The 14,603-nt window shown below is 39.8% G+C and overlaps 1 protein-coding gene across 5 annotated transcripts in view; it reads right to left on the reverse strand.

The window, feature by feature from the left end:
• KDM6A (lysine demethylase 6A) overlaps positions 1 to 14,603 on the reverse strand; it is a 266,555-nt gene that overhangs the window by 37,943 nt on the left and 214,009 nt on the right. For all 5 annotated transcript variants that reach the window (XM_032219796.1, XM_032219794.1, XM_032219797.1 and 2 more), the window contains 3 exons: positions 13,278 to 13,407; positions 12,461 to 12,566; positions 12,036 to 12,241 (listed from right to left, as the gene is read on the reverse strand). In XM_032219796.1, the coding sequence (XP_032075687.1) occupies positions 12,036 to 12,241; positions 12,461 to 12,566; positions 13,278 to 13,407 (442 nt within the window). The remainder of the gene's footprint in view (positions 1 to 12,035; positions 12,242 to 12,460; positions 12,567 to 13,277; positions 13,408 to 14,603) is intronic.

Below are 14,603 nucleotides of genomic sequence, written 5' to 3' on the forward strand. Positions count from 1 at the left end.
GCATAGGCATGATCTGGTCCAAGGCTAAGGTTGGTCTCTGGGAGACAACATATTTGTACTGTGTACCAAAGCACAATCCTATGCTCCCTGTGAAATAGGGTCCATCAAATGCTTAAAGCACATATTTAAATAGGTCTTGCCTCTTACTTCCATTGGAACTACTCATCCTTGATGTAGCAGAGATGTTGATCTCTTTACAGTTGCTCCACCGCTACAGAAAACATTTTAGAATGTTTTCTAAGCCAGAAGAAACCTCCCCGGGAAAGGTGGGGCTTTAAAAATCAATCCTTTTGCTCCCCTGAGTAGCCAGACACTCTCAGACTGCTTCTTGGAGAAGAAGAAGGTGAGTTACTGGCTGGGGCGGGGCAACCAAGCAAGTTCACTGTGTAAGAACTATCCATTCATAATGGACAATAAAGGGTGCCACCGCTTCTTAGGCACTAATTTTTCTGTATATTTACCTTTCATGCTGAAAGTGGCTCTCTCTAGTTGCTGCCTGCCATTTCCTTTTTGTGGAACTATAGTATTGCTATTTTTTTTTAATTTTTCACTGGCATCATTAAACCAAGTGGATTTTAAAATGCATGAATAAATTCAATCAATTGGAATAAAGCTTAAAACCAAGACTGATGCTCTAGCAAGGGAACTTTGGGAGAAAATCCAATGTCTGAAGGAAGACATTACACAAGTGAAGGATAGAGCGGATCTTACGGAGTACAAAGTGCACAAGACAAATAATTTGTGTGAAGCTGAATTGGGCGAGATAACAATTTTGGAATCTCAGAGTAAGGCATTTCAATTAAGATTTCGAGCAATTCCTGAACAACCAGGAAAAGATATCAGATTAAGAATGGTTAACCTTTGACTCACTTAATAAACAAAGAAGAAAAATGTATTGATGTCGATCTGGACAACGTATACAGAGTAAACTCTAGATTTGCCACCATGAGAAAGCTACCAAGGAATATTGTAGTTCACTTTGCAAGAAGAATAACAAGAGATTATGTTTTGGATTGCCACTTTAAACACAAATTGAGAATGGAAAACGTTGGTACAATTGTTTTGAAGGAAATTCTGGTTAGAATTTTAAGAAAAAGGAAAGCTTGCCTTACGATAACCTACCTTCAAGAAACACTTATTAAGAAACAAGATAAGATATACTTACTAAATAAACAATTAGGGGAGGAATTTATATCTGCTGACTTAAAAAGGATTAATGGAGTTGTTCTCTATATAAAACCTCAACTTAGGTCTAAGCTACTTATAGCAGACTAATATGGTAGATTTGTAGTAGTGGAACTTGAATTTAATGAGATAAAATCAATAGTGGTTGGTACGTACAGGCCAAATGATGATAAAAGTGATTTTAAAAAAATATCTAATGGATAATTATTACATTTTTCATGTGAAAACTGCTTACATAGGAGGATTGGAATAGAGTGATTATTTCAGCTTTGGATAGATCATCTACTAAGGGAATTAAACACTCCCAGGGTAAATGATCAAAGACTTTTTTTGAGATGATGGACAATTTAACCCTAATAAATTCATGGACATATAAAAATGGCTCTGCTTCAGAATATACCAATGATGGCTAACCTTTTTCTCCATATGTGCTGAAATCGTGTGTGTGCATTCATTGCGCGTCAGTGCCCACACCCACAATGCAATGTGCCAGTCCCCCAGCGCATGTGACCCCCGCCCACAGCCTACTTGGCCTCCTGCACCATGGCAGGGGGCATTCGCCCTCTCCAGGCTCCGGAGGCTTTTGCTCATGCCTCCAGGAGGATGAAAACAGCCTCCTCTGAACTCTATTTTTATTACCGGTTCTGCGGGCATGGCTTATTTTGTGGGCGTGGCTTGGCAGGCATGTGACTGGGTGGGCATAGCCAATTCAGCCGTCCATTAAGCAAGGCACAGCAGCCCCCTTTTCTATTCTTTTTAATACTGCATGAAGCTTTTGCTCTAGGTGAGTGATGGCGAACCATTTTGAGACCGAGTGCCCAAACCACAACCCAAAACCCATGTATTTATCTCAGAGTGCCAATACAGCCATTTAACCTGAATGAGGTTTGAGTTTAGAAAAAACAACTCATATGTGATTAATGTCTTTTCTCTGAACCCCCCCCCCCACAATAACAGTACTTACAGAATATAAGATGCACCTCCCCCCCCCAAAAGAGCATTGGAATGTTGGTGCGTCTTATACACCGAATATAGCCATTTTTGCCTCCCACCCACCCCCCCCGCACCTCATTTTTGCCATAAATGGGTAAAAAACAAGCCATTTTCCACCCAAACGGAGGTGTTTTTGCCTTCCCCCACCCCCAGAAGCACTCTGAAGGCTTCAGCAGGGCTGGGGGAAGGGAAAAATTCCCCAGTGTGAAAAACGGGCCATTTTTCATCAAAATGGGGGTGTTTTTGTCTTCCCTGGTCCTCGGAAGCACTCTGCAGGCTTCAGCAGGGCTGGGGGAAAGGAAAAATGCTCCCGTTTTGGTGAAAAGCAGGGGCGTTTTGCCTTACCTCCGCCTTGTTGAAGCCTGCAGAGTCTCCTGGGGTCCAGGGAAGACAAAAACTTTTTTTTCTTACTTACCTCTTTGAAAATTTGGTACGTCTTATACACCAGTGCGTCTTACAGTCCGAAAAATATGGTAGCTAACACTATAGTTAACACTAAAGAAATTCCCTGAATCAACCAATTTACAACAGTAATTCTCAGCTGGGGGTTCTTCTGAATTTGCTGACATCAGAGAATGGGAGAAAGCAATTTCACAGAAGAGGGGATGGAGAGGGCTGTGGGATGGTTTGTCTGGGGAAATTCACACCCACTCCCAGACTCCCTTGGGATCAACAAGAACATCTGCAGCCCTCTCCTGCCTCCTGAGGTGTTGGAGCGTGTAGGGGAGAATGCTTTTCATGGAGCCCCAAGTGGGCTGAGAGGTGGTTTCTGCCCCACTCCTTGTCTTTGCATTTTTACATTATTAATTCCAGAAGTCAGGCTGTGGATTAAATGGCACTCCAGACAAGATGGAGAAGAGTATCTTGCTTTTAGACATAATAGCTGTCTAGTAAGGTGAGTTATGAGCTATTTTTACATCATCAGAAATTTAATTTCTTACCTGGAAAAAATGCAAAGAGAAGGAGTACAAGGAGCAAATAAAAGACCTTCATGTTGGTATTGGTTCTGGACCAAATCTTACTTGTGGGACAGAAACCAGATCTCAGCCCCCCTTGTGGCTTCTTGAAAAGCATCCCCCCCCTTGCTAGCCCATTTCATTTGGGCCAGCAAGGCATGAAATGGCTTCGAAGGTGGTGGGCTTTGGGAACCCCCCCCCCCTTCGTGCTAGCACAGGGCAACTTACAATCAAGCTGGCAAGGAGCAGGAGCAGCAAGCAGAGATCCAGAGAGCAGCCAAAAGTTCAGCTTCTCACATGAGGTAAGAGGAGCTGAATTAACTTTTGGTTACTGTGTGCATGCTCAGGTGCCAATCAGCCTCCCGATGGGTGGTGTGCCAGAAAACATGGCTCCACATGCCATCTGTGGCACCTGTGCCATAGGTTCATCATCACGGTTCTAGGGGCTTTTTTAATAGGGGGGAGAGGTTGGCAATGTCTGGGGATTTCTGGGAATTTCTCCTCTGTGTTAGAGGCACTAAAATAACCAAGATGATATAAGGTCTCCTGCTGCACTAGGGGGTTGGACTAGATGACCTCTGAGGTCCCTTCCAGCCCTGGATTGCTGTGCTGTTTCAAAGCATCCTCTGAAGCAAATCTCTAGTGCCAGGTTTGTGGTCCTTCTTCTCCTTTTTCTCTCTCTCCCTCCCTCCCTCTATCCATATCACATTTACTTTCCCTTCCCTTCTTCTCCCTTCCCACTCTCTCTCCCTTTCACTATTTATTAGCTTAGCCTGAGCAAGGATAGCTAGCCGCACTTTCATTAAGCTCTCAACTCCATGTCAAAGGTCTGCAAACTTGGAAACTTTAAGACTTGTAGACTTCAACTCCCAGAATTCTCCAGCCAGGAGAACTAAATTCTGGGAGTTGAAGTCCACAAGTCTTAAAGTTGCCAAGTTTGCAGACCTCTGCTCCATGCACTTGGGGATCACCAAATGGTGAGGATTTCTTTTTTTCTTTCTCTCTTGAAGCACCCCCCCCACTTTTATTCCCAGGGGGCTGCGTGGAGGCTTGCTAGCCCCCCCTCACTCTATTTTGGCCCTTGTTGGCCTCCCTGAAGCTTGCTGGGAGCCAAAATAGGGCTGGTGGGGATCCTGGAAGGGGCAGGGGATGGGAAGGTTGTGAGCCTAGTGGGGATGGGGGGGCAGCAAGCTCTGTGAGGTGGGCTAGAGAGACCTACCTGTAGGCAAGAGGGGGAGGCAGCTCAGTTGGGGTACAGGGCAGCACCACGTGGCAGCTTAGGCAGGGAAACCACCCAGGAGGTGAGGAGTGACTAGGTGGGGCAGGTGGGTGGGGCATTTGCACTTAAAACAGTCTGTGCATGCGCACAACAGTGAAAAAAAGAAAAAATTACATTTTTCCATGAAGATTGTTCTGCGTCTGTGCAGAACAGAAAACCAAGATGGCGCCATACCAGTACGGTCACGTGTCTGCTGGAGTTACTACCTATTCTCCCGTACCGGACCGAATAGGTAGAAACCCACCTCTGGCCATAGGTTTCCCATCACAGGAATAAACCTTTTTTTTCAGAAAGACATAAATATTTTTCAAGGATTGAATAATATGGACTTCTAAAAATCTTGCAAATAAAAAATTTAAAGTAGATATTTTACCCAAAACCTTTTCTGATTATAATACAGTGCTTTTGGAATTAAGAGGAAAGAGTTTGAGCTTCAGATGGAGATTAAATTAATCTATTCTACAAAAGGAAATGATTGTAAAAGATTGTAAACTACACAAATACTTTGATAATAATTTAGGTAAAGGGACAAGTTTAATGACTCTGCAGAATGCTAGTAAAGCTGTTATGAGGCGTTAATTTACACAGTATAATCGCTTAGAGAAGAAAAATCCCAGGAAAAGATGCAAAACATACTGGATGAAATCAGACACAGAGAAATCAAATTGCAAAAGATACCTATGGACCCTAAAATTTTACATCAACTTAAACTGCTACCGCAGCAATTGTCTATATTAACAGTACAAGAAATAGAAACAAAACTGAAGTATGCTAAACAAAGAGACTTTCAGTTTGCAATAAACCAAGGAGATGGTGGGCATAAGAAGGAAAGGGAAAAGAGAATGATTAGGAAAATTTGTGAAGGCAGCAATGTACGGATAATGAACTTATCAAAAAGTTTTTTTTATAATTTTTGTTCTTATATAAAAGACAGGAGTTAGATACGTATGTTCCAAATAGATGAGTATCTTTCAAGACAATAGCTGCCTAAATTATCACAAACTCGGAGACAACTTATGAATGATCCAATAACCATCTTTATCAGAAGCCACTAAAAAAATGAAATCAGGTAAAGCTCTAGGCCCAGATGGCTTTACAAGCCAATACCATAAGTGCTTTGAGGATGAACTTATTCAACCATTAAAAGATAAAGTGAATGATATATTACAACGGGGAAAGATACCTGAAACACAGAAGGAAGCTAATATTGTGTTGTTCCTGAAGGAGGGTCAAGGCATTACAAAGACAAAGAATTACAGACCAATTTCATTAAATAAGAATTATAAACTCTTTGCGGCAGTTTTGGCAGAAAGACTAAAGATTTTACAAGCATATATACATGGAAGACCAATCTGGCTTCCTTCCAAAAAAACAGCTAAGAGATAATATGAGGACTGTATTGAATATTTACAATATAACGAGAAACAGGGCAGTTTTAATATTTTTAGATGCAGACAAGGCCTTTGACAATTTAACTTTATTCAAAGAGTCAAAGCTGTTTGCATGCCACAGAAAGCAAAAATTGTTATTAATAGTGATTTAACTAACTCATGTGAAATCCAGGGTATGAAACCAGGATGCCCTTTGTCTCCCTTACTGTTTATCTTGGTGTTGGAAGTTTTGAATAGAGAGATATAGGCAAGATGAGAAGATAATGGGTATAACTATCAAGAGAGAAGTTTATAAATTGAGGGGATTTGCTGATGATCTGGTTATATTTTTGCAAGACCCAAAAAAATAAAATGAATTTGAGGCTTTAGTTTTAAAACAAAGAGAAAACAACAATGTTGATTAAGAATGTCATCTAAGGACAATGATACATTGATAAAACAGTTGGATTTTAACGTTGAGAAAAAAGTGAAATACTTTAGGGTTATGTTGAGAAACACAAATATAAAATGGTTTCAAAATAATTATGTGCCTCTTTGGAATGATATTAAAAAGGACTTACAAAGATGGAACAAATTGCATTTATCACTATTGGGTAGAATATCTATAATTAAGATGAATGCTTTGCCAAAGATGCTTTTTCTGTTCCAGACATTACCATTACCTACAATTGATAATCCATTTAAACAATGGCAGAGGGACATTTCCAGGTTTATATGGCAAGGGGAAAAAACCTAGAATTAGATACAAGTTACTGCAAGATGCTAAGAAAGGAGGGGATTGGGGTTTATCAGATTTGAAATTGTATTTTGATGCATGCTGTCTGGCCTAGTTAAAAGAGTGGGTGAACCTCCAGAATAAGCATTTGATTTAATGCAGTGATAATTCAAAATTATTTACTACTGGTTCAATGGGTGTGGCTTGGTGGGTGTGGCGTGGATTGGTGGGCATGGCTTGGTGAACCTGGCAGCGGAAGGACACTGTAAAATCTCCATTTCCACTCCACTCCATGGGAAGGATATTGTTAAACCTCCATTCCCATCTCACTCCAGGGGAAGGAGATTGCAAAATCCACATTCCCTCCCCACTCCTGGGGGAAGGATACTACAAAATCTCCATTCCCTCCCCACTCCAGGGGAAGGTTACTGCAAAATCCCCATTTCCTCCCGATCAGCTGGGACTCGGGAGGCAGAGAACGGGGGGGGGGGGGGGGAGTCATAGGTGGTATTTACCAGTTCTCCGAACTACTCAAAATTTCCGCTACTGGTTTTCCAGAACTGGTCAGAATCTGCTGAATACCACCTCTGATTTAGAGGGCCCTGAATTAAGGATTGGATGGCATTGTTATCTATGGTATGACAAAGTCAAAGTTAATATTGAATTTAATAATCACTTTGCTAGATGTGCCATATCAAGAGTTTGGAATAAATATAAAATAAGATTTTTTATGAAGTTGCCTCTTTGGGTGTCTCCCCAGGAAGCCTTTTTTAGAAAAGAAATGGTGGCGAAGCTGGACCGGGGATTTATGGTAAAATAATATCTTTCAACTCTGGTAATCCTACCCTAAAGTTGAGGGAAGAGCTAGAATCAGAACGTTATGTTTGTCATTGGTTCACATATCAACAATTGAAAGAAAGATTTAAATAGATAAAGAGTTATGGATTTGATTTTGTTAAAAATGAATTCAAAATCTTACTGTGCAGCAGCAATGAACATATTATTGCTAAGGTTTATAAAATGTTACTGAAACTGAATTTGGAAAGTGAACATGTAAAAACATTGTATGATTCAGTGGGCCAGGAATTTTGGATATAATGTGATGCTTGAACAATGGAAAAATATGTGGACGGAAGATTTAAAATTCACATTAAACTATAATTTAAAAGAAAAAAATTATAGGATGATGTATCACTGGTATTTAACACTGATAAATTATCTAGAATGTATAAAGGTATTTCAAATGAATGTTGGAAATGTAAAAGTAAAGAAGGAATCTTTTATCATTTATGGTGGACATGTGATAAAGCAAAGAAATTTTTGGAAGAAGATTCATATTTTAGTACAGAAAATTCTTATAATGAAGATGGAGATGAAGCCAGAGACTTTTCTTCTGGGTTTAATGGAAAAAGTCTTAGAAAAAAAATTGGAACCTTGATCTTATATATGTTGACGGAAGCAAGACTACTGTATGCAGAAAAATGGAAGGACATTTTGATTCCCAGCATGGACGAATGGGTACAGAAGTTGGACCTGGCAGAGGTGGCTAAATTGATTGTTTTGATTAAAGAAAAGAACATAATACTTTTTTTTTTTGCTACATGAAGACCGCTTTTGAACTTTGTGCTTGAGGTGGAAAAAAAATGAAAACTTGACTTTGGGTTTTACTGATTAGATTGATTTGTTGTTATAAAAATTGCTAGTTTATATTATTTTGGAAAAGTAAAAAGTTGAGGTTCGATGTTAATGCTTTATTCTATTGCAAGAGAGAAAGTAGGAAGTCAATGCTTTTTTTTTCTTTTCTTCCTCACCTCCTCACTTTTTTTTCTCCTTTTCCTCCCCACTGTGTCCTGTTATTTGCATTCATATTTTTGTATTTTATTCTATGATCTAATCTAATTAAAAAAATCTTTAAAAATAAATAAATAAACAAATAGGTCTTGCTTCTGTTCAGGAAGGTGCACTACCAGAGAATCTTAGAGCCAGCAGGGAGTGATTTGCACATGGCAAGAGATTGATAGAAACATTCCCCAACTGCAAATCATATTGCCACAGCCCCAAGATAAAAACTAGGCCTAAAATTCTCTGTAAGTTGGGCCAAAGATGGTTGGCTGAGGTGCATGATTGCCATGAACTTTTGATCTGCCTTGGAGTCTATACCGAAGAACAGCAGAATCATAAATCTGGAGAACTCCACTGCCAACTCAGTCACAGACTTTAGCAGCTCTGGTAGCAGCAGAGGGTAGTACACACCAACAGGTTCTTCTGACCGCTATAGCCTAACTTCACAAATAAAGCTTCATATCTAGCAATTTATAGAGAGGCACCCTGAAAGTGACTAAAGTTTCTCAGACCTCAGCCCCAACTCTGAATTTGTGGATTCCCACAAGAAATCCAGCTTGGCAAATCTCCTCCACCAGGCCCAGTCAACAGGTTTGAATAATGCAAACTGCCAGTTCTCTCACCCACAATTAAATTGTGGATGAGGAAAGTCTTATTAGGCTGACCCTATATTACATAGTAGCAGCTGGGTGATTACCAGGTTTTGGATCAGAGCATGGTGAATTGGAAGGCAATACCAACACTAACGCTTGAAGCCAACTTCTATGAAACTTGCCCACTCTCCATTTCCTACCATTTCTCTTTCTGCCTGTTACCACCTTTGCCTGCATCTTCCTCCCTGATCAACCCAGGTTCCCTCAGCCCAAAATGCTCCACCCCCAAGTCAGAGGATCTCAACATTCTAATCCACCTTTAAGAGTTGACCAGTATTGGAATGGGAAGCCTTCTTCCATCCATTACTACAAAATACAGGGATAGCCTCATCTGGCTGCAAACATAATTCAGCAGCCCACAAGTTTGATCATAGATCAGTCTTTGCTGCTTCTGCTACATGGAAGTAGCACACAACAGTTTGTCATTTTCTGTAAAAATCATCAAGAGCTGAGTAGCTGAGCCAAGGCCACTGCTAAAAGCTGATATGCAATGTGCTGGAGAACCAGCTCATCTGAGACTTCCACTACCGCTTTAGCCAATCCAGGCAAAAGCAGCAGCTCTGAGCCTAAAATCCATCCAACTCCTGATGTCCTCTGAACTGCTAGGTAGCTCTGTCTCCCTGATCCTCCTGAAGGCTTATCTGAGGCTGCTGCATTGCTCCAGTTCTCCTCAGTTTGGCCATCAGCTTCCCATCCTCATGCCCAGCATAAATGGGGGGTTTATACACCTAATTACAAACTATCCATGACTATTTTTAACGGTTCCACCACAAAACCGCGTTCGACTAAAGCGCGCTCAACAAAACCGCGTACCTGGCGTCATCACAGCGCGACGAAAAAAGCACGCTGTGAACGCTAAAGCTAAAATTAACCCCTAAACCTAAACCTAACCCCCCTAAACCTAACCCTAAACCTAACCCTTAACCTAACCCTAAACCTAACCCTAAACCTAACGCTAAACCTAACCCTAACCCTTAACCTAACCCTAAACCTAACCCTAACCCTTAACCTAACCCTAACCCTTAACCTAACCCTAACCCTAACCCTAACCCTTACCTTAACTTGAATCGGCTTGCTTTCAAAGCGCTTTTTAAAGCGCCCTTTTTTCTCTGCGGTCGCTGTTGTCGCGCTGCTGATGACGTTAGCGATGCGGTTTAATCAGGCGCGCTTTAGTGGACCGCGGTTTTGTCGTGCCACGATTTTTAACACCATCTTTTATATAGCCCACAATATACTAGATCTCTTTACATTCTTTACTATTTTATATATTATATTTCTATTCCACTTCCTAAACAAAAGCATATGTCAAAACAATATAAAAACATATTCATTAAAAAGTTGGGGAAAGGAATAAAAAACAAAACAAAATAGTCGTTCACAAGTACTGAAAACCCAAGTGAAGAGAAAGATTTTCAAAAGTTGTGACAGTAAGTTTATTTCAGGGAAGAAAGCTTTCCAGATTACAGATATCATTACAGGAAGTCTTGCCTAAGAGTATAGGTCAGCGATGGTGAACCTTTTTTGGCTCACATGCCATAAGTGGGGGGAGAGTGGGGGGGGGTCATGTGCGGGTGTGCCGCACCCATAATACAATGCGCAACCCCCCCAGTGCGCATGCGCGCACTACAGGCGCGACCACCCACTTTTTGAATGCTTTTTTTGCCGTCCCCAGGCTCCAGAGGCTTTATAGGAGCTTGGGGAGGGCGAAAACAGCCCCCTCGTCCCCCCTGGAAGATCTCTGGAGGCTTCAGGGACCTTCAAGAGGCTTCCCTGAAGCCTTCGGAGCAGTCAAAACGACCCTCTGAGCAAACTGGAAGTCCTTTCCGGTTTGTTCGGAAGGTCGTTTGAGTGCTCCGAAGGCTTCGGGGACCTTCAGAAGGCTTCCCTGAAGCCTCTGGAGCAGTCAAAACGACCCTCCGAGGAAACTGGAAGTCTGTTCCCGAACTTCCGGTTTGTCCGTAGGGCCGTTTTTTTGCGCCCCAGAGGCTTCAGGGAAGCTCATGAAGCCTCTGGAGGGCCTCCAGGGGAGGGGGGGGGAAGGCTCTTTTCGCCCTCCCCAGGCTCCTATAAAGCCTCTGGAGCCTGGGGAGGGCGAAAAATGGCTTTAAAAGGTGAACTCAACTTGCCAGCGCAGCTCCTCACGTGCCCTGACAAATGGCTCCACAGGTGGCACGCGTGCCATAGGTTTGCCATCACTGGTATAGGTTGTCCTTGACTTACAATCATAATCTCAGATCAGAATTTCCATTATTAACAAGACGGTTGTTAAATTGCACCCAATTCTACAACCTTTTCCTCCATGTTTGTTAAGCAAATCACTGCAATTGTTAAGTGACTCATGTGGTTGTTAAGTGAATCTGGCTTCTCTCATTGACCTTCTTGGTCAGAAGCCATCTGGGAAGATTGCAAATGGCAATTACATGTTCCTGGAAGACTATAAATGCATGCCGGTTGCCAAGCACCTGAATTTTGATCATGTGACCATGGGGATGCTGCAACAGTCATATGTCCAAGGACCAGTCATAAGTCATTTGCTGCTTTAACTTTGAATGGTCACTAAATGCATGGTTGTAAGCCATGGAATTTTTGTAAATATGGCAATCAATCTTAGCAACCCCCGGGCCTAGCCACAGTCCACTACCAGTCTGTGGTCTGTTCAGAACCAGGCCACAGAAGTGATGGGTGAGCCTGTGTAAGCAGGCAGGTGAGCGTGCGTGGAACACCCCCCCCCCCCCGAGTGTCCACAAAGCCAGAAAGGTTGGAGATCTCTGCAGTAAATCACTCCTCTGGTGATCTCAATGATTTACCAGGTCTATTTAGGGCTGCACATATTAAAAACCAAGGCCTGAACATGACATAGTAGCTTAACCAGCAATCATTAATCCACATTCCCTCATCTGAAATAGTTACTACCACAGCATATTTGTGTGTATTCTTCATTTTGCTTAAATAATATTATACATTTCTGTATTCTAGTATTTTTCTAAATCTTCAACCATAAAAAAATAATGGTGTATTTACCCTTAAGGATTCCTGGAATGAGGAGGCCTGGTATTGTGCATATTTAGCAATTGTAGACTGAGATTTACTGCTTTCACAATGCCATGTTTTTTTTGTTCCAGTAGGATCCCAGTTTTCATCTGATGGTTGCAATAATTGTGTCCTTACTTCAACCAAGTGTTCATTATTAGCTTCTACCAAAGTTTTGGTAGAGAAGAGTCCCAGATCTAAGAAATAGGAAATGTGTTTAATAAAAGAAAAAGCTTTCGTAATACAATAGCAGAAAAAGTTACAGACATTACAAGAAATTTACATTATTCCCAACCAAAGCAAATGCTGTTTTAAATATAATGACATCTGAAAATGTCTTTTTAGCAAATATTCATAAAAATAAAATCAATCTCCTTTGCTCTGCCCCAAATTGAATTTTTATATATCAAACTTACCTAATTTAAGAGCTCCAGCAAGGCCGCGTATTACAGTAACAGGATTGTTTGGATTTGTACAAAATTGGTGTAAAGGTGGGAAGAAAGCATCACGCTTATTTTCCAGCTACAAATATAAAAACTAACACTGTAATTTAAATATCAATGTTATTTCAAAATATAAAACTGGATTTAGTTCCTTTGATTATATTGCAAGGATGATTTCATATAAATATTCAAATCATAAAAATGATCATTTAATGCATTAAAAAACAGTGCAACAATAATCTTGAAAGAAAGGTATAATCAGCTAGATGTTCAGATGTTTATAAACATTGCATAATAATACAACATATGTAGCTGGAGTTTTTAAAGTGTCTAAGAAATAATAAACATTATTATACATGGAAGCATATAGAAATAAATAGGTCTATATGATAACTTTTATACAGAATATCTATGCATAATATTTACAAATATAATATATCTTTTTACTGTAAAACTATTTCTCGAATTAATGTCTTAAAATGATGCGAATACGTAAGCTTTCCTGGAAGAAGTGTGGTAAATTGGTTTCTGTTTAGAATGTTTTCTCTTTTGTAATAGCAGTCTGGTTACTGAATAAACCACTTTTGAAATCTATTTGAAATGAAATACTGGGATGACAATGGAAGTCTTATTGTTTTGGAAAACCTGAAATAGAGTAGCTCTCTGTACTATATATATTAATAAGCTGCAAGAATCACAGATAATTAAAATATATCCAATACCTTAAACTAGATTTTGTTTTTAATAGGCATTGTCATACTTTTTACAACTTGCTCTAGAAAATACGTACATAAATACTAGGTGTAGGTGGATTCAGCTTATCCTTTGGCAAGGGAGGATATGGAGGTGGTGGTGGTTTTGGAGGAGGACATTTATCCAATAAAATGCTACTGTTTGATAGGCCGTTTTTGCCCAAATTCCTAAGAAACAAAATAGTTAAAACCTGATAAACATGCAAAAATAAAGACCATGTATTACTCTGCACACAAACTGTAGAAATCATTAAGCTTGGAAAAATATATCCTTCATATATTTAATGAAGGGCTTCAATATTTAGAAAGACATTCCTTATCTCTCCTCAGTTTGCAACATCCAGATAATTAACACATAAAAACTGAGGGCTACACAAAGCAGAAAAAAGACTTAACAAGAAAATAAATTGTGTGATCATTTACAGAGAACATCCTTTTTATCCATACCTGTGAAAAAGTACAAATACCAAGAATAGTACCCAGACACAAATTTACACTTGTGAATAAAGGATGTCATATCCGGGAATGGGCCAACTTGCTGCGACCAACTTGCCATAGCAAATTCACCACAGCCAACTTGCAGTGGCCAAACTTGCCACAAGACAACTTGTTGCAAGACAATTTAACAATTCTATTTAATTATTTAAAATAAATAAAAATTATTTTAATTTTTGCGATGCAAATTTCATTTTGTCCCTACTTTTGCATTTTTTCTTTAGTGATTCTATTCTACCACATCTTTGATATTAGTGTAACTCTTGTCTCGCAGTGAGTTGTCCTGTGGCACAATGGCTGTAGCGAGTTGTCCTGCAGCAAGTTGGCCATGGCAAGTTGACCATGGCATGTTGGTCATGGCAATCTGGCTGTGGCAAATTGTCATATACCCATCAGGTCTAAGTCAAGGCTCTCATCTTAAGAAGCACTATTAGTATAATTAAAGAGATACAATATTTTACAAATTACACAAGAATAAGGCTTTATCAATGAAACAGGAACAATTGTCAACTTTAAATTATTCAATGTTAACTTTTAAAATACTTTATGAAACTTGGAAAATATTTTGAAATATTTTAAGGAATACTATATTTTCGTATGTAATAATTTGATTGCAAGTTAATTAAGCTTTCCTGTTACATATAATTTAAAAAATGTCTGCCAGATTCAGTATCATAACCAAGAGACTTATTTCTTAGAATTAACTTCGGAAGAGATTCTTCATTTTATACTCATTATTCTATACATCTGAAAATTCCCAAAGTTGGGAAACATTGTTCTAACAGAATCAATTTATTTCTTTATTCCATTTTCCAATAGAACTAGCTTTGCAGTACACTGAAAGAATGAATTCATGGATAATGTTCAGT

This window comes from Thamnophis elegans, chromosome 6 (genome assembly GCF_009769535.1).
Source record: "Thamnophis elegans isolate rThaEle1 chromosome 6, rThaEle1.pri, whole genome shotgun sequence".
Taxonomy (NCBI): Eukaryota; Metazoa; Chordata; class Lepidosauria; order Squamata; family Colubridae; genus Thamnophis; species Thamnophis elegans.